This window comes from Gadus macrocephalus, chromosome 4 (genome assembly GCF_031168955.1).
Source record: "Gadus macrocephalus chromosome 4, ASM3116895v1".
NCBI classification, from domain to species: Eukaryota; Metazoa; Chordata; class Actinopteri; order Gadiformes; family Gadidae; genus Gadus; species Gadus macrocephalus.
This window is the reverse complement of record NC_082385.1, coordinates 29,205,183-29,225,768: the sequence shown is the minus strand read 5'-3', so window position 1 is coordinate 29,225,768 and position 20,586 is coordinate 29,205,183. Positions and strand designations below refer to the sequence as shown.

General features: G+C 41.4%; 1 protein-coding gene across 8 annotated transcripts in view; it reads left to right on the top strand.

Moving 5' to 3' along the window:
- Positions 1-20,586, top strand: part of LOC132455174 (NACHT, LRR and PYD domains-containing protein 3-like) — an 82,045-nt gene that overhangs the window by 26,520 nt on the left and 34,939 nt on the right. For 5 of the 8 annotated variants that reach the window (XR_009525119.1, XR_009525118.1, XR_009525117.1 and 2 more), the window contains exons 10-15: positions 10,026-10,199; positions 10,661-10,834; positions 11,501-11,674; positions 11,831-11,877; positions 13,800-19,045; positions 19,636-19,681. Coding sequence is in view for 1 of the 8 variants with exons in the window: in XM_060048962.1 (XP_059904945.1) it covers positions 10,026-10,199; positions 10,661-10,834; positions 11,501-11,674; positions 11,831-11,877; positions 13,183-13,196 (583 nt within the window). In the remaining 7 variants the exon portion in view is untranslated. Of the gene's footprint in view, positions 1-10,025; positions 10,200-10,660; positions 10,835-11,500; positions 11,675-11,830; positions 11,878-13,182; positions 13,772-13,799; positions 19,046-19,635; positions 19,682-20,586 lie in introns of those variants that run through there. The other 3 variants (XR_009525120.1, XR_009525121.1, XM_060048962.1) reach the window with 2 other exon arrangements.

The window sequence follows — 20,586 nt, the reverse complement described above, 5'->3', positions numbered from 1 at the left end:
ATCACGTCGCGCTCACTTCTCTCACTGATTGGTGAGTGAACAACATCTATTTATTTTTGCTATTTTGTCAATCTTTTAGTGGCTACACATCTTAATTAAAAACAAATTAATTAAAATAGAGAGAAGAACAGAGGATAAGAACGTGTAACTAACAGTGCCAAACTAATTGGTCAAATTTCAAACAGCAATTAAATAATGTATTCCAAAAAATATTAAAATAAAAGCAAATTAGGCTATAATGTTTCCCACAATTAGGCAAATTATATTTTTTGTTGTTTAAAGACTGATGTTATTTGCTACACATATTTAAAGAATTTAAAACTTATGTAATATATTGTGACATCACATTTTAAAGGTAACTAACTAAAATCTCTCTGTCTTCCTGTGTCTCTTAGAGAGGAAGGGAGAGACATATAGACAGGGGAAGAGAGTGGACGTGAACAGATTGATCTGGATGGATGGCACCAGACCCAATGCCCTGTTGAAGATACACTGTGCTGTTGCTATTTAAGTCCTTATGTTCAGGGCTGCTGCACTGTATGCCTGTTTGTTTGCTGGACTTTTTGTTTGCCGATGTTCCAGGGGCATTTTAATAAATTAATGTTAGGTTATTGACATATTTTGTTTCAGGAGAGCATTGTGTGACTCCTTACAGAGGGTATTTTCAACTACTACTTATAATTATAGTAGCCTAATTGTATAAAAGGCTTTGACTTTTCGCTTTAAGAGCAGTTAATACTCAGGATATTAAGTTTGTGCCTGTTACTTTGTTTCCTTTATTTATATAAATAAATCAAACAGAGCTGCAATCATAATACAGAAAAAAGTCATACACAAAATATATACCCAGATACTCAGGCAAAATAAACAACTCTACACGACTGCGCCTGAGAATCTGAGCATATATTTTGTGTATGACTTTTTTCTGCATTATGATTGCAGCTCTGTTTGATTTATTTATATAGGCTTGCTATATAACTGTATATGTTGTTTAGCCTGTAGTTATTTATTAAGTATGCTTCATAGAACTAAAGGTGTTTTTATTTTACTGTTTTTTAATATTAGTATTTAAATAAACAAGGCTGAACATAATATAGTCTGAAGCAAGCTACGTCTCCTCGTCCTCCTCATTCCTTTCATTCTCATCGATGCACCATTCCTGGATGCTATTTAAACCTAATTGATCTAGCCCTCCTGCATTATCGCTAAAACAGTAATTATAATTAAAGCTAAATTTGCACATAAAAATGGCGAATTAGAAAAATGAAACGACATTTCGGCCCTTGGCATGGCATGTTTGACCAAATTTGGCCCTCTGGGAAAACTAATTGGGGAACCCTGGCGTAAGGTAACGCTGTTATTATTTCAGTAATGGGGAAATCAAACTAATTACTGTTTCCGTCGTTAAAATGCCGTTACTGTTACTGTACGTTAAATGCGGTGCGTTACTGTGAATTGATTGAATAACCTGCGTAATCCGAACGCACCCCTGGCTCCAAACACAAACTGCTAGTGAGGAGACTGGTTGGGTTAACAACGAGATAAGCGATTATGATTGGCTAAGGTAGAGTCATGTTTCATGGTAGCCACTCGGAGCCAGTGTTTTTACACATAAGCCAGGACACGCGCGCCACACACACGCACACGTACACAGGAAACAGATTCGATGAAGAAGCCAGAGCTGCCAACTTTTCAAAGAAAAACGTGGAGTGAGATTTTGTCAGGGGTAACCAAAATTTCCCCAGACAACGCAGCCCCACAAGTTGGTGTCTTAGATTTTAGAGAATTCTAATTCATTTGATGTTGAACCCATGTTGTACCCTGCATATGGTGGTTTGTGGGTAGGCCCAAAGCCATTGATAGGGGCGGCTTACTGGAGATGGACAATATTGGTTACATTCTGTGAAGCAAAGACATAGCTGAAGGTCCACCCCCAGGACATTTTGGATTGGATGCTAAAGGTGTGCAATACCTGAACTTATTCTGATTCATGTTTGGCATCAGGACTTGTAGGGCCTAGTCTGGAGTTGAACATTAAACCAGAAAACTATTGTTGTGCCTAAATGACTGCCTAGGTAGGTTTGACCTAGGTAGGTTGATTGATATTTTGATCACAACAATGGTATTAAACAAATTCTGAACTGAAACCTGTGTTGTGAATCACTTAATGATTTATGTTCAGCCAAAAACAACAAGATTAGTTAGGGAGATAAATTATTCTTTATTCAAAGCCTCCCATCACATGGTCCATTAGAATGAAAATAAAAGTGCAACAAATAAAGTGCTTGAAGTGCTTAAACAGTACAACTTTTTCAAGCAATAAAACAGATGAATGCATTACAAAAATAACTAAAAATGAAGTCATCCGTATCAGATGCAGATCAGAAGCTAGTCCTTGTCTATGATCTGTGGGCACGGTTATGCTGGCCTGTGGCCTATTTGGAGGACTTGAAGACATCTGAGGGGGGCTCCCATTTGAAACAGGGCTCCAGGTCGGCCATCTTTATGGTCATTATTGAGGACAGGGTGCCATCCAATGCTAGGCTGTTTCTGGTATTGGTTTTGTTCAGTCCCACAACTGAAAACATCCTCTCAGCGTTTGCGTTGGAATGGGGCAACACGAGGACCAGCTTGGCGACGGTAGCAAGCCTCTCAAATTCGTTGGCTCCTGTCACTTATGGAAAATACATCAAGAACACAATGGAAAAACATACCTTGAATTTTTATTGATTAAAACTGTAAGTATACTGTAGGTTGATCCATTAACACAGTTCAGATAAAAACATGCAAAATTTGCAAAATGCATGCAATATATGCATGCGACAATTTTATAGCACCACAGCCAAGCCACAGCTGCCAAATGGAAACACAAAAAATTAATTGTTTTACCTTATGTTTCCGGGTTGCCATTTCAGCCCAGAAGCTTTCCATTTCAGTTTCGTCCTGCAGGAATATCATTGGCATGGTCTGATAACTAAGAAACTCCTCATCCAGAAGGTCATGCTCCTCTGGACCATGGTATGGGAGGAGATGGGGAAACCTATTCATGAAAGTAGTTACAATTTGTTACGTTTTAGGTATATTGTCATCAACCAGCAGCAGTTCATACGCATCTTTGAGGAGAAGCCATATAAGAATAGCTCATGTGCAGTTTAGGAGTGAACATATATCATCATAAAAAGCAGGGTATTTTAGCTAAGATGATAGACAATAATTAGAAGAAAAAAAACTAACCTTTCAACAAAGTACAGGACATCTCCGATGTCACTTTCAGCCCTCTGCCGTACATCTACAACTTTTGAATGTTTGAGCAGTGGCTCTTTCAGTGGCAGCTTCTTTAGTGCAAAGCCCACAGCACTTGTCAGGAAACATAATACAGCTTCATGGAATGAATCCACCTGCTGTGGTGTGATGTCAACCTCGTCAAGTAGTCTGTTGAGTTTAGCCCTGGTTGTGAACCCAATGTTAAACTTTCTTCCTGTTAGAGATACAGCATGCCATGTTTACATAAATGGTTTAACATGCTGATGCTGCAACATCACCTAGACACATAGGGCAAGAAATCCAACCAGAAGCCCACTGTTAATGGAAGGACTACCACACACCTTACTTGTTTCTACTCATGAAGTGACAAAATGCTAGGTACAAGGCTAAATATCACATGTTATGTATCACATATCACAGTGTTTGATCTTAATAATAGTCAAACACTAACCTGGCAAATGGTTTGCCTTCTCTTTAAAGGCAATGTCACTTCTGCTTCATTGGTAATGCAGGATGACTTTGTCCTGGCACACCTGTACTCCTGTGCTGTCTTCGAATCGCCGAAACATTATTTTAGGAGAGGCCCTAGGTGTTAAAGGCTAGGGGGACGTTGTGAACTACCAACTCAGCTGTCATTTTGACCTCAGCCCTTCTTGTCTGCAACAAATTAAAAATTATTAGCCCTAACCCAAAAGACCATAGTTTATTTCAAATCACCTGCAATAATAGGCCACAGGCAAAAAACACATTCAGCAACTAAGATCTCAAATTAAGAAAATTCTACTGTACTACACTGTAGGGATGGGCATGATTAATCGACGATCGACTAATTGATCGTTAAGAATTTCGTTGATTACGTAAATTTCGATTAAACTAATGCAGTGTGCAATTAAAAAGCTATAAAAACTATAAACACTACAAAATGAATATTATTGCAGGCTATGTGGAAAATGCGCCGACTTTGGCTCAGCCTGGCTCCGCCCTCTTCCGCTACGTAGCTAGGATGGCTGCCGTTGAGTACGAAAAGTGTACATCGCCACACACTTCGCGATTTGACCGTTTTCAGTACACTTATTTTCACCCGATCTGAATCGGAAAGCCCTACGTACTCAAACTTAGACTAGTAAGTACGGATAGTATGGATATTGGAACACGGCGATGTAATCATGAAGCGGACGAGGCCACGGCGAAGTCTGGTGTGGGACCATTATGATTTAAAAAATGACTTCTTGGGGAGCACTAGGCCTACCACTCAAGGCGAGGTTAGCATCGAAGCAGAAATAAAGAACTTTCTGAGCCCCTGGATTGTGGAAAGTTGTTCCCCCGCCTTGCCAAGTTAGCACGGAGGTATTTGTGCATCACGGCAACGTCGGCCCCCTCAGAGCGGGTGTTTTCGGCGGCTGGACTGACGGTCACCAGGCTGCGGTCGCGTCTGACCCCAGAGCATGTCAACATGCTCATCTTTCTGAACAAAAATCCGTAGACTGGTTGGTTAAGTTATAACATGATTGTTTTTTTGATATTATTATTGTTATTATTTTGGGAAGAAACTAGGGTTGTGTTTATTTTTAGTTATTTTTATGAGCACCGGCTTCGAGCTGCATGCTCCGTTGCTTAGAGCAGAGTAGCACATAACTATTGAACGGATCTGGTTTAACTGAGTTGTTCATCTAATAATAAAGATCCCAATGAGGAAAACACGCTGCATTTGTATTTTCACTTCATTTTGAATATAATTTTTTTATTTTATTACAATTGGCTGGTTCTTTAAATAAAATAAAAGCTTTCGCTTTTGTCCTGTCAAAGGTCTCTTACGGGACTTCTTTGAAACCTTCAGATTATTCTCAGTTATAAGAACATGCCTACTTCTATTGCACACATTTCTTGTAGCCTATTATTTATGTTAAAAATCTTTGGAATACATTACCAGTTCGAAGTGCTGTTTGGTCCTAGAGAAAATCCACAGTGAGTCCTTTTCTTTGGCCTGTTAATAAAAAGATAAATGCCATGTGAGTAAATAAACAATGCTATGAGCTGATGTTTTGCGCATGCAGTAGGCCTATACCATGAGGTTAACAAGGTGGTCTCTTGCTACTGTTATGACAGCTGAGTTTACATTCACCGTCACCACACTAAATCATGTCCACAGACACGCACAAACACAAACAAATAATTTCTTTCAAGATTTAAAGTTTAAGAGCGTGAGTACTCAATTGAACGACATTTCATTGTAACATACCTTGTAAGTATAGTCTCAGATGAGAGTTTAGATTCCCATTTGACTTCTCGAGGTAGTTTCTCCCGCTGTCTCACTCTTCTTCTGTCGCTAACTTCGGATGCAGCATTTATGGGTGCAGCACATTGGGTTCAGTGGCGCTCATCACCGCCATCTACCATCGGGGAGTTTGGAAAGGAACGAACGCGTCTCGGCTGAAGATCGGATATTATTTTATTTATTTTTTTGCCGTGAGAAATTGGATGTGTGGCGTGTGTGCGTGTGTAAACAGGCAAAACAGTGTGTCACACGTGGAAACCGTGAGAGTTGGCAGCTCTGAGAAGCAGAAATGGCGAGTCCGGAGCAATCCGATGAAAGTTGGCATTTTCTGTTGTATTCGGCAGATGTTCCATAGCCTTTGCAACCAATCAAATTACAATTTAGTTGGAAGTATCTCAGGGCCTGGAATTGGCAGTTCAACCATTTAACACATTAAGGCCAAGTGAAAACTCAGAAAGAATCCGATTTCTTTGACATATAGCAACTTTCTTTTTTATACAGTAACGCAAATACTTTCCCTGGTAACTAGTTACTTTTGTTATAGAGTAATTCAGTTACTAACTCAGTTACTTTTTGGAACAAGTAACTATAACTAATTACTTTTATAAAGTAACGCGGATGACCTGGATGAAAGCCGGTTCCAGCGGTATTTTCGGTTGACTGGGGCCACTGATGACCTGCTAGCCCGGGTTAGTGCCAGGATCTCCCGTCAGGACACCAACTACAGGCGCTCCATATCAGCTGCGGATCGCCTGTCCTTCGTCTCTCTGCCAGTGACGTCGGGTCGAGCTCAACTCTGATTGGCTATCGCAGCTCAGCATCACGCATAGGAGCGTGAAAAGTTAAATTCTTTGAAATTGAATTTCTTTGAAATTCTTTGTGTGTTGGGCGTGTTATTTAGGTGCATAAAACGCGTCTAACGTGCTGCTTTAGCGCGTGTAACGCATCTAGGCAATGGTTCCCTATGCAAAAATGCCAATTTTCTTCGCCTCTAAAGCGCGTAACGCGTTTAGTGTGGCCGTACCTTCACAGAATTAGCTTCATTTTTGCTCTTCTCTAATTTCTCGAGTTCGGCTGATGTCATATGAGCTCACCTGGAGGTTTGCGCTGAAGTATCCAGGCTTATTTCCTTCCCTTCGTCCTCTTCTGATTTAACTGAAATGTTATTCCAAAAAAATTTCATCTTTGCGATGCAAAGTTTGTTGGAATCTAAATTACATAAAGACAGTTAATAATATTAACAGTTATTAAAACACCTGTAAAGCGGAGTGATACATTTATAGTTATAAGTCCCAGTGCTGTTCTACTCTATATCAGCACACAAGAATGCCTCTTGTCCATCAAATTACTTGGTCGGAACTGTTGTATAATTCAGCTTATAACTCAGTACCTGTGGGGACCAGGGATGGAAATTATGAACTGTGTCACTTCACCCGCCACTGTGTCGGGTAATACTTTCCAATCAGGTCAGATCAAATTTGCATATTTAATACATTTGTTATACGGCGCTGCACAGTTCCACAACCATTACTGTCAACATCCCGCCCCATTCTTCTTCTACGCCTCTTTTGCCGAACTGCGACTGTCAACATCCGGGATAATATACCGGTAACAGGGCATTGCATGTGTCTCACGCATTCGGCGACTCTAGAATCAAATCTTTGTCCTCTGAATCTGAATCGAATCGAATCATGAGTAGGGATGGGGATCATTAATATTTATTGATATCGATACCATTTTCGATACTCCTTAACGATCCGAGTCTTTGGCCCTTTCCCATTCCTTTGCTCTAAAGAAAATCTCAGCCCTAGCCCTCGCTGTTGCGCGTGCACGCACCGTGGAGCAATGTCCCAATACCACTTTAAGGTCGCTTTAAGGGGTAAGGGGGAGGGCTAACACCCCCTCAAAATTGAGATTTTCGATGGGCACCCTCAAAGCGATTCAGTTCTGACTTGCTCCCACAATACCTTGCGAGAAAACGAAAAATCCAGAAATATCCTAGACAAGATGGAGGACGAAAAGATGCGACAGGATTGGAAAAACACAAATGTAAGTATTTTCTCTGTAATTAACTAGTAATTATTTTATTAATTATACTCTGCAGCCCGGCCGCGGGCTTCGAAGCCCGGCCAAGGACTCTCGGAAGATCGCGAAAGTCTGTGGCCGACTTTCGCGGAAGATCGCGAAAGTCCCCGGCAGACTTTCGCGGAAGATCGCGAAAGTCCCCGGCCGACTTTCGCGGGCCGCCCGACCCCGGTTCTCGGCCGGGCTGCAGCCCGTGATCGTGCTCTGCGGCCCGGCCGAGAGCCGGGGTCGGGCGGCCCACTCTGCGGCCCGGCCGTCGGACTTTCGCGGGCCGCCTGACCCCGGTTCTCGGCCGGGCTGCAGCCCGTGATCGTGCTCTGCGGCCCGGCCGAGAGCCGGGGTCGGGCGGCCCGCGGGGGTCCGACGGCCGGGCTCCAAGACCGGGCAGATCTTCCATGTTCTAGTGACTCCAGGTTAAAAATAAGCTATATACTAATATATTATATTATATTAGTAACATTCTACAAGTAATATTATATATACTAATATATTATATTATATTAGTAATATTACATGGTTAATCAATGTAATTTTTGGCAGTACTATATTGTGTACATAGCTATTATATATTGTACGTAACATATGGCCATATCACCCAGTTCTGGCATATAATTCCTAATTCCTTCTTATTCGTTTTCTTTCAGGACATCGTTGAGTCCACTGCCACCAGCCCCCCCACCTCTCCCTCATGCTCCTCCACCCCAGGCACCTCTTCCACCACCCCAGACACCCCTTCCAAGAGGAGAGTGCCAGGGAGCAGGCGAGGCATGAGGAGAGCGAGGCAAAGTTGGTGGAATGGTGGAGAAGATGTGATTCTCCACCATTCTCTCAAAAGCTGAGAGAGGGTGTGTGTGTGTGTGTGTGTGTGTGTATTTTTAGGTGTGCGTGTGTGTGTATTTTTAGATGTGTGGTTCAGTGTTTATTTAAATAAAGTGTTTCTTCTAAAGTGTTCTTGTTCTTAACCGATTATTATCTAAGGGTGCACTCACACACCTTTAACATGTAGCTAAGTGACATTCAAAATAAAGGTATATTACGAGGGACAAATAGTATTATTATTTTTTTTATTTTTTCCAACACTTTATTTAAACATGCCAATTACAAAATATAAATACCATTTCAGGTTAAACATCTTTACAATGGGTCTTGCTCGTTGCCCGAGACAATGGCAGCCAGTCTGTCTCTTGTAACATTACCAGGGGTCTGGTTATCTGCTAGGGGGCACGGGGAGGCCATGATGACGTCACAGGGTAGGGTTGTCCCATTTGGTAGGGTCGGTTAGGGGTAGCAATGAGGGGTAGCAATGAGCATGAGCAATGAGGGTTAGGGTTGAGATGTAGGGTTGAGACAGTGAGCAAAGAAACGGGATTGGGCCTTTATCGATACCACTATCGATACTTTTCTATTAATTGGTGGAAATACAACGTGTTTTTAGTGATGAGGAAAATATTTAGGAAATAAATAATTGTATTTCAAATTAAATATGTAATTCTTAATACATATTGACATCAGTAGTTTTAATTATATATACTAAAATGATTTGAGCACTATACAATTGTATTAGTAATACAGAAACATGAGTAATACAGTATTACTCATGTTTTTCACCAAAAGCTCAATTTACCGTTTCTCTAGGCTACATTTGAACGCATCATGATAACCGATATTTTACTGAGCCAACCTCAACACATCATCACGCAGCACATCTAAAACTTTATTTACTTTTTAAGATAACGAGCTTGTATGCTACCGATTACAACACTGATTTCACAATTGGATTACTATTTTTAACTGACGGGACTAGCGACAATGTCTGTGTGTGCGATTACCGTTCGTACTTTGAGTGGATGATTAAGACAGCCCCGTCTGTGGTGCGACAGGAGACGGAGGAGACAGGAGGAGTCTTTTCAATTCGGAGACAGTCGAAGGTACTGCATTTGGCCTTTATTTGATGCACAATGCTAATGTGCTTGGCCATTGAGGTTGTGTTCCCCCCTTTACAATAAATGATTTTCACCCTTTTCGCCCGTTCAGCCACCCTTGCGAGCAAAGTTAACCACCAGGCTTCACTTGTTTCACTTGTATTAAATGTTTGCCGTGACGCGACTCGAGGGACACAACATTACGTTACAGGACCTACGGGATATTTTTTTTTATAAATGAGCGACGGGACTCGATAGTGGTATCGATTAGCCCAAACGTTAATGATTTTCGGGTTTTGAAAAAAGTGGAACCGGGGCCTTGATAGAACCGGGTTTCGATCCCCATCCCTATTCGTGAGGTGCCAAGATATTCCCACCCCTATTCATTACTATTCAAAATATGAAAATGTGTACATTTTCAATTCTCAGAAAATATTTCAACAGGGTTACTTAAATATTCCTCTTTATTTTGTGTGAAGGCTGAATGGCTGTCATCTCACAGAGAAATGCTGTGAAGCTCTGGCCTCAGTCTTGAGCTCCAACTCCTCTAGTCTGAGAGAGCTGGACCTGAGTACCAATGACCTGCAGGATTCAGGAGTGAAGCTGCTTTCTGCTGGACTGCGGAGTCCACACTGTGCACTGGAAACACTCAGGTCAGTTTTACTCAATGTGAAAACAGTTGCACCACAAGTTTCCATCTAAGAAGACATATAAAACCTCTTAACTACAACCCCCTTGTTTGAGAATGTCCTCCAAAATGACGTCTAAATATATCAGCTTATAACTCACTACCTAGAATGAGCCCATCCATGAGACTGGAATGATTGGAAATGTGAGACCCTGTGGTTCAGGTGGATATTCTAATACAGTTGTTCTCAATTTCTTCTGTCTAATATCCCCTTTAACAACTTTATTTTATTGGAGCCCCCTATGTTAAAAACAACAACACTCATATCCACCAAAGTTCATTGATAAAAAGGATAAAGTAATGCTGTTCGCACCTCTCAGAAATGTCACCCCAATGAATGATGTACAAGTTGTTTGTCATGGTGGCACAGGGGCTTCCACCCACTCAAACAACCGTTCTTAACATTTTCCTCTTTATTGTGTAAAGGCTGAATGGCTGTCATCTGTCAGAGAGATGCTGTGAAGCTCTGGCCACACTTCTCAGCTCCAACTCCTCTAGTCTTCGAGAGTTGGACCTGAGTACCAATGACCTGCAGGATTCAGGAGTGAAGCTGCTCTCTGCTGGACTGGGGAGTCCACACTGTACACTGGAAACACTCAGGTCAGTTTATAATAATTATAACAACCTCTTCTTAAAATGGTGTCTTTGTTTAATTTTGATTAATATTTGGAGGATTAGTTTGGGATCCAAAGCATTACTATTGTACTTTTCCCCCTATTGACTAAACATTCCCTGGTATTACACAATGTTTGAACTTGTGAATAAATGGTTTACTTTTTAAACGGTTTGTTTTTAATAAACAGAGTTTACTTCAATTTTATTTATTTTTAGTTGTAATTATTGAGCAAGGAGCATTTGTGTAAAGCAAAGGATCGGCTGTGATAATGTCATCGTTATTGTAGAGTACTGTGTGATATAACATTAAGTACTGTATACTGTTTGGTATAATTATTATCTAGGAAGGGCTGCAGAAGTCCCAGCTTTAATTTATCTCACAGACATCACCTTATGATTTTCGCAAATGGCCCTTAGTAGTAAACTTGTATTGATCCAAGTTGATCAATGGAGCTCCAAACATTTGTTATGACACAGGCATTTTGTCGCCATAACAACAATTCAGTTTACAGCTTTATCTCAATAAAGTTGAAGTTGAATAGCCGCTATTATCTTTAGCTTTATACAAACTGATCTCTTCGGGATAGAATAAATAGAGTGTGTGTGTGTGTGTGTGTGTGTGTGTGTGTGTGTGTGTGTGTGTGCGTGTAGGTTGTCAGGCTGTCTGGTCACACAGGAAGGCTGTGCTTCTGTGGCCTCAGCTCTGTGCTCCAACCCCTCCCATCTGAGAGAGCTGGACCTGAGCTACAATCACTCAGGAGACTCAGGAGTTGCACTGCTCTCTGCTGGACTGAAGGATCCACGATGGAGACTGAAGACTCTAAGGTATTTAGAGGACAGCTCACCACTCAGTGGCAATGGCTCCTTCAAGGATTCAACCCCCTGATGGATCAAGTGGTTTTTAAAAAGAAAGGAATTAGCAGATTATGAATGTTTCCACGTTTAAAGACTTCATACTGCTCTCACTTTATTTACCCCCAGTGTGGAGCACGATGGAGTGGTGAGGCTGAAACCAGCTCTAAAGAAGTGTAAGTGTCCGTATAGTTTGATTAATCACTAGACCCACAAACTATTGACATGGAAAGTCCATCCACACAGCAGTAGGTGATGTCCGTTCTTTCAAATCCTACCTGGAATAGAGATGATGGTTGATTTCCTGTGTGTTCCTCAAACTTTTGATAACCAGACTAGGGCCCGACCGATATTGATTTTTGAGTGCCGATGCCGATTATTTTCAGAGAAAAATTACGATTACGATTTAATCGGCCGATTAAAAAAAAAAAAAAAACATATAAAACGTAGTTTTTGATACCTTAAATATACTTTAAACACTTTTGACGAATATGTGAATTGAATGCAGAACCTTTGAGTGTTTTAGAATACATTTACAGTCAAAAATGAGTGTAATGTAAAATGTAAAATAAATAACTAACTCCCAATGTGCTGCGCTCGTGAGCAGTGACTAACACGTGCGTGCTGAGCAGTATGGTCTCACCGTTAGAGTCTACAGTATAACAAATTAACATGGCCTGGGACCTAAAGAAAAACAGGCACAACATGCTCAAACAACGCGTCTTGTGTACATTGGTGAGGTGAGCGCGCAGCTGCCTGAGCGAGCGTGCTTTCATGTTGTACGGTAAAATTCAATCTCCTCTTTTTTACTCCAGCTAAAGTTGTTAGTTAGCAAGGCGAGTAGGAGCGCCATCTGCAGGATACTAATCGCAATAACATTTATAAAAAAATAAAAATAAAAATACAAATCGGTTGTAATCGGCGTCTTTTTGGCCGATGCCGATTATTTTCAAAAAGGCTATAATCGGCCGATTAAATCGGCAGGCCGATAAATCGGTCGGGCCCTAAACCAGACTATCCGTTAATTAATCCTCAACCAACTAGTGATACTACAACAACCTGCTGATAACCAGTTTATCTTTTGATGAATCTTCAACCAACTACTGAGACTAGTACAGTGGGTTCTAGTACGATCTTTTCCGCCTAAAAGTTCAACCCCGCTTGTTGTATTTTGAGTTCTATTTGTCTTTAATCTTACTGAATTTAATCACAGACACAGACACGCATTTCAACTCACTGCTGTGCTGGAGCTCTCCAACTGCCTGTGTTACATTCAACATGTTCCCCAATTATACATTCAACATCAATTTCCTCTTAAAGGGATAGTACTTCTCAGTACATGAAAATGTTATCTTCACAAACTATTTGCCATATGAAAGCTGAGACTCAAAGGAGTCCAAATGTAAAATGTTGCATTATTTTGTGAGGTTATTTCGATTAACTAGATGTGAAGGAATAAGTTGAACGCTTTCCTGCTTCAGCTTCAAGACCGTAGTCAGGAAGCACAGGGGAGATCCTCTATTCTCCAGGAGATCCCTAGTCAATCTGGAGCTAAACCCTCTCCGTTCCATCAGTCCACTGGCAACAAGAAACTTCTCTGTAATGCTGGTGCTCTATTCGCTTAGCTGCAAAAAACTGTACATTTACGTATGCTGCACTAACAACTTGAACGCCCTTCTCTGTTCTTCCCATTAATTGCTCTTCGTTCTCTCGCTTCACCACTCACTCCACACATACTACACACTGGCTCCGCGATTCTCTTAAAGAGATATACGCTACTATTGTAACAAAGTCATCCTTTTAACGTTTCTTTACGTCTTAATCTATGTGGCTTTACTAAAACATATTTTCAACCTCACTTTGCACTACAGCACTCACCACATTTTCTGCAGGAAATACATTTTCTAGTTCATATTATTACACTAATAGTAAGCCAAACATTTGCTTTGTGGTAAATATATAATTACTAAATATTAATACATTACTTCCACATTATTGGGGAAGTAATGAAAAATTATTTCATTATTGAAATTGAATTTTTTTAATCAGTGTATTTCTGTTTCTATAGCAGCCTAATCATTTATTATTCTCTCGTCAGATGCCTGTGAACTCACACTGGACCCAAACACAGCCTACAAACATCTCTCTCTTTCTGAGGACAACAGAAACGTGACGCTGGTTCGAGAGGAGCAGTCGTATCATAATCACCCATTGAGATTTGACCACCAGAACCATGTGTTGTGTAGAGAGGGTCTGACTGACCGCTGTTACTGGGAGGTAGAGAGGGAAGGAGATGTTTATATAGGAGTGGCATACAAAGGAATCCCAAGGAAAGAACGGAATGCTGAAGGCTGGCTTGGCGAGGACAACAATTCCTTGAGTCTTTATTGTTATGATGGAGGTTACACTGCCCGGTACAACGGTAGTACAACAGACATACGTCTCCACCCCTCTGGCTCTGACAGGGTAGGAGTGTATCTGGACTGGCCTGCTGGCACTCTGTCCTACTACAGAGTGTCCCCAGATGTAGGAGGGTCCTCAGACACACTGACACACATCCACACCTTCCAGTCCGCATTCACCCAGGAGGACCTCCTCCCTGCGTTTGGGTTATGGGGATTTGGTTCCTCAGTGTCTCTGTGTCGGATATAGCCACACAACACACACATACACGTGTGCATATACACACACACACACACACACACACACACACACACACACACACACACACACACACGTATATATATACGGGCAGACAGGTTTGTATGCAGGATGTAAAGCTTATCAAGGTCATATGAGTGTCTCTTGGCTGTTCATTGCTTAGCCATCTCTGTATTCCTACAGCGTTGGAATACGTTGCGGCATGGTGAGATAAAGGGGGACAGCCCGGTTGAGTGTGGGGGTGATTTTCTAATCTGATAAAGCGTTTGTTTTGGAGATGACCAGTTGTTATCTGGATGCATGTCTGGAATATCCGCTTCTGGACCCCTGGATGTACATGTTTTGCATTGTGTTGTTCTAGCAACAGCTGATTATGCTCTTAGGAGTCAACTTGGAGATTGTAGTGCTTAATACATACACTCAACAATACTCCAATCTCTTCTGAAAGTCTAGCATGTTGAACTGTGAGAGCAGGTGACTTCTAAGATCTTCCATAGGGTTAGCCTAGCTGGTTTCACAGAGATTTATTTTCAATTATTATTATTTGTTTTAATCTTGATATGATTATTCGTATTGTACTTTACTACAATATTTTGGATAGAGTACTTCATTATAACAGCATTTTCAAACTAAAGGGCTCTGATAGCCTTTTCTATTTTGATGAGCGTGTATAACCTGATTTAAAGCTGATTTAATTATATCTTAAAATCGATTCCTTGTGTTCAGTTGGGGGCCACACGGCAGAAGAACATATTCTGTTTTTTAAAGATTTGTGTGCACCTGTTTATGATTTGTAATGTCTGCTACTTATACTTTTATCATTCTGTTCTGTGCGTACATGTAAGGGTCATATACTCCGTTGTATTTGTTCATAAAGCATTATGATAATAAACAACTCAGTGGATCCAACTAAATCATCTTGTGTGTTCATTCGCTGAATCTTCCCTTTGGTTCAGTAGGAATCCTCCAGGCTGAGCAGATCTTTTCTCCAGAGCTCTCTGTTGGTTATCCTAGCAGCACACCTGTGTCCTCCCATCCCCATGGTTGGATCCCAGCTGGCCTGTATGGTGTCCCCTGTGAGTTTGGATGCGTGATCAGTCCCTCCCATGGCTCTTCATCAACTCATTGTCGGCTTAAAGGAGACATATTATGGTGTTTTGCCAACAAGTAAACATAGTATTTGAGTTCAAGAAAACATTTTTGAAGCTGATTGCTGGAAATAGCTTTTAGGAAAAAGAATCTCGCCTACGCTATTCCCCTCTGTTTCAGTACCTTCAGCATGCGCTGTTTCTGGTGTCTGTAGCTTTAATGCAAATGAGCTGCTTCCCATTGACCAATGAGCTGTCAGACTGAACCACAGCATTGAGGAGAAGGGATTGTTGCCATTTGCGGACTCCTGGAGCTCTATATCTATATAATATAATATAATAATAACAATATTATGCATGGGTATTTTTATAATATTATGTCTAATATCACGGCCAAAAGCTAATCATAAAGACTGCGTCTGACGTATCTGCTACTTCCATCACCAAGTAAAGACTCGTATTTCGGGTTATCTCGGACATGGTTGAGAAGAATTGGGGGAAAGGAACTTTGTCCTTCACTCTCTGAAGTCCATGAACCGTGACTTGGAGGAGAAAGGGATTGTACCCCGGGAGCGGAGCTGCCGTACTGCCGCCGAGCTCCCCGCGCCGGAGCTGCCGGACTGCCGCCGAGCTCCCCGCGCCGGAGCTGCCGGACTGCCGCCGAGATCCCCCTCAACGGACCTGCCAGCTTCGGCGGCGGTTCAGCTCCCGGAGTACACCCGCCGGAGCAGCCGGAAAGCTTTGGCGCTAGTTTATGCATATCTCACTCAAAAAATCATGTACCTGCAGACGTTTTGAGGGAAGTTTGTATGCGTGTGGGAGCACCAGAGACACTAAACCTCACCCCAAATCCCAGGAAAAGTGTTATTTTCATAATATGTCCCCTTTAAGCATTGGGGGACCATGAGCTCAGTCCCCTGCAGACATGTCCTCCAACACACACACAACAGTGGAGTCTCCATTCACCTCTTCATCAGTTGGAGGGAGGATAGTACTAGTGGCCGGCGGCAACTTTTGACGCGAGGCATGCTGATTAGACCGGATATAGTATTTGGTTTAAAACCACCACTATAACGTAATATGGTGATGTTTAATAACGGAGTTGGTGTGTCGGTCGAAGCGTTGTTTGCTGGTGCGTGACTAAAAGGCTGAGATTCTAATGGGCTTTGTTGCACTTTGTTGCGCTTTGTCACGCGGTTAAAAAGCTGTGGCGAATTCAGTTTTAATTCGGTGTGGCATGGTTTGACTCGGCGTGGGCCAAAAGTGTGAAAGGAGGAGGGGAGCAGAACAGCCCAGTCACTTTCAGCGCACACAGCTCACAGGATTCAACCAGAAGGACGCGTTGAGGTGACGATTACTACCCAATCACAGCACATTACGCCCTAATGTGCTGTCATTGGGTAGTTATGTACGGGTCTCTACGACTACAGGAGCAGGCAGTCTGTCCAGGCGCAATGCTCGCACTCACACACTTGCGTGTGTTTATGTTAACGTGTGCGTCAACATAACTATCAAAACATTAACATGGACATGCACTATGGAGCACAGTTAATGGTGAGCAGTTTGGTGATGATGAAGCTCATTGCAAAATATGTTTTAAATGTTTGTTTGAAATTCGGTACAATAGATTTAGCTACTTGACCAAATGTGCAATTGCATGTTGAATCATTTGGATACACTTTTGTAACGTAAGATCTTCCATAGGGTTAGCCTAGCAGGTTTCACATATTTATGATTTATTTTCAAAGCAAATGTATTTTGTCAGATTGATATAATTACAATTTACAATATTCTGCATAGAATACTTTCAAAATTTTCAAAGTTAAGGGCTCTGATATCAGTATCTACTATGATTAGCTTGTGTAACCTGATTTAAAACAAAAGTGGGAAAGGCGAATTATGTCAATGTTTTGAATGATAAGCAAATGAGGGGTAGAGACCCCCACCTGGACACTCATTGGCCACTTCTTGCTCCTTTTATATTGACTTTTTTGTCATTTAACAAATGCTTTTATCCTTATTTACAAAAAGGAAATGAAAGAAGGAAGAAACAACGTTTAATCTTTACTCAACCAATAAAACATCACAATATGTCCTTCATTCACCATAGACATCCAGGTGAGTGTGTGTGGTTGATCTCACCAGCCTCATGTAAAGCAGCCTCCCTCCTCTTACTGATGGATGCTGGGATGTGGGTGAGGCTGCATGCCTGTGGTGCAATGAAGCCACACAGGTTGAACCAGCCGTCACTAGGGTTGGCCATCATTTGGATTTTAACAATTCTGATTCAGATTCTGATTATGCTTATCGATTTAGATTCTGGAATTTTTGATTCTTTGAGGGGCAGGGAAAAAAAGCGGACAGGTTGCCGTGGGTCGTAACCACGGTGATAGCACGCCCCCTTCATTCCTAAAATTCTCAGCCCGAAATGGGCTCAATGGCACCTTCACTCTTTGGGTGCCTAAATGTCGGGGTATTAACCTCTGCGATCACCACGTAACCATCATGTGCATCTTCCCACGAACAAAATATGTTTGCACAGGTTTTGCATCGTGCTGACACGTCATTGTTATTTACATAATGGAGCCAGGCCGATTTTGTTGCCAGGGTGAAACGCCTGCTGTGGCAGTAAGCCCGATTCCGACCCCGCAGTAAACCTGTTTTATACACCACCAGCTGCTGTCCAGTTTCGTAGGAGCCCAGTGAAGACACCTAGGTGTCAGTGGTAGGGTCAACTTGCTACCATCATCTAGCATACAAATGTGCTGTGTGCTGACACAATGTACAGACCACCTACTGGTCTTCTGTGTGTTGAGATCACATTTGCAGACTTAAGGGATCAAGAATGACCCATGAAAGGCATGATGAGACGGACGACCAAAAATGATTAGAAAAAACATGTTTTTTAACAATAAGAATTGTATTCTCAAGTCAAAGCAAAAACAAAAACTAAGCAAAAACAAGTGCAAATAAAACAAATAGCTTATGACAGGTGAAAACACATGAACAGGTAAACACAGGCACGTCTATCCGTCAATCTGGCAGTCAGTATCCATAGCAGCAGCTAGAGTTCTCGCAACAAAATTGTCATTGATTATAATTATTTGGTTAATGATGCATCAAAGTACTTTTTTTCTTCTGAAGATGATTTCACCAATATTGATACATTTATAATTAGTGAGGTGAAGGGAAAAAAAAAAACTATTTCCTGAACATGAAGCCTATAGTTTGGAGTTGGATCTTTTGCTGAACAATAACCCAATATACTCCTGTGATGTGGAAGTTAAAATAGGTGGATATTCAAATGATAGTTTGAGATATCATCTTTCGAACGTAGATCTCTATCTCTCACACACACACACACACACACACACACACACACACACACACACACACACACACACACACACATACACACACACACACACACACATGCACGCACGCACGCATGCACGCACGGCTGAGGATGCAACAATGACAAGGCTTGGTAGTACTCTGTCACCCATCCCACATGAGAGGGACACAAGCCACCACCCTTCTCTTCAGTAAAGAACAAGGAAGTGTGTCATCATTCACTCCGGACTCAATCAAAACGGTAAGTCGAAGCATACTTTGTCGTGATAAACCCTCTCCTGGGTGGGTTTATTCCACCATTTCTTTGCTTTATATTCAAGTGTTAAGTGTAAGACTCTCATTTCATACAGTTCACACTTTCTGAGTTCATGGAGCTCCGGCATAATACATGAGGCGCATTGAGCGGCAGGCGCTCAGCGACGTAACAGAGGCGAGGAAAACAGGCCTAACCCAGCCATCAACCACTCACACCACATACCAACAATGCCAAATTTACGAATAAATTATGTGGCCAAATGTGCTTCAGAACCTGTTTTGGATATTGTTGACATTCACCGCTAAGGTGCGCCAGGAATGTAAGTGAGGCAGCGTGGGCCACTGTAATCTCACGTCTGTGCACACAATCACACAATGTGTGTGGGTGAGTTACCATAACTATCAAAACATTAACCCTAGACTATGGAGAACATCAAATGACGAGCAGAATGGCAATGTAGAAGCTATATGGCCAAATGTGTTTCAAAACCTGTTTTTGAAATTTGATTTACCTGAAGACATGTGATTGCATGTTTTAGAATTAAGTTTAACTTTTGTAATGTATGTTGTTCCCAGATGGAGATGCTATTTATATTGCTGGGATTTCCCTTCTTTGTTAAAGGTAAGAAAATATTATAAAATATTTAATATAAGAGTTCTAACTGTAATAATTTCAGCTGTTACTCTAATAACCTAATATCATAATTTCATCAGAATTGCCAGAATCTTGGCAAATTCTTGCAAAATTACTCCATACATAAATAGCCAAATCGACTTTGTATGCAGCCATACCAATAGGTTTGATGTGGACACAACTAATGCATTGTCCGAGGGCCACATTTACCACACCCTTCAGCCTGCAGTTCCTCATTCTGCATTATTGCAGACGCATCCAGATTAGTAGAGGTGCAGGTAAAAGACATCAGCAATCATTCAAACCTTCATACCAAAGATGACACAACGTAACATAGCATACCGGTCATACCCTTACAAAGGTTGGCCATGGTCCAATATCTGTGTGGATTTTCTAATATGAACTTCCCTTTGGTAGAAACTATTTATAGTCGCAGTCAGTGTCGGTTTTCTTGGCAAAAACTAACAAGCAAGACAATGGCCGTTTCTCAATTCCTAGCACGCGTACTACGGACTCGATGACTTGCAAGTACGTACTTGGCAAGTCCGTACTTGAAGCACAGACTTGCGAGCACGCGAGTACATACCTGCAATTGGAACAGCAGCGGACTCTATGACGTCACCACCTCTGCTCGTCCGTTAACTGTGCTACGGCCTCATTTAGGCATATACTACTGAACAATATAAACAAATGATGTAAAACAAAATCCCAGCCTCTTTCATTTTCAAATAGTATGTAAATATTCTGAATGAATAAAAATGTAAAAGATATGCGTGTCCTGTCATGTGTATAAGCTATACACACACGACTTTATATATATATCTATTCATATATTATCTTATATTATTATCTTATATATTATATAAATATATTTATAAGTTAAGAGTAACTTA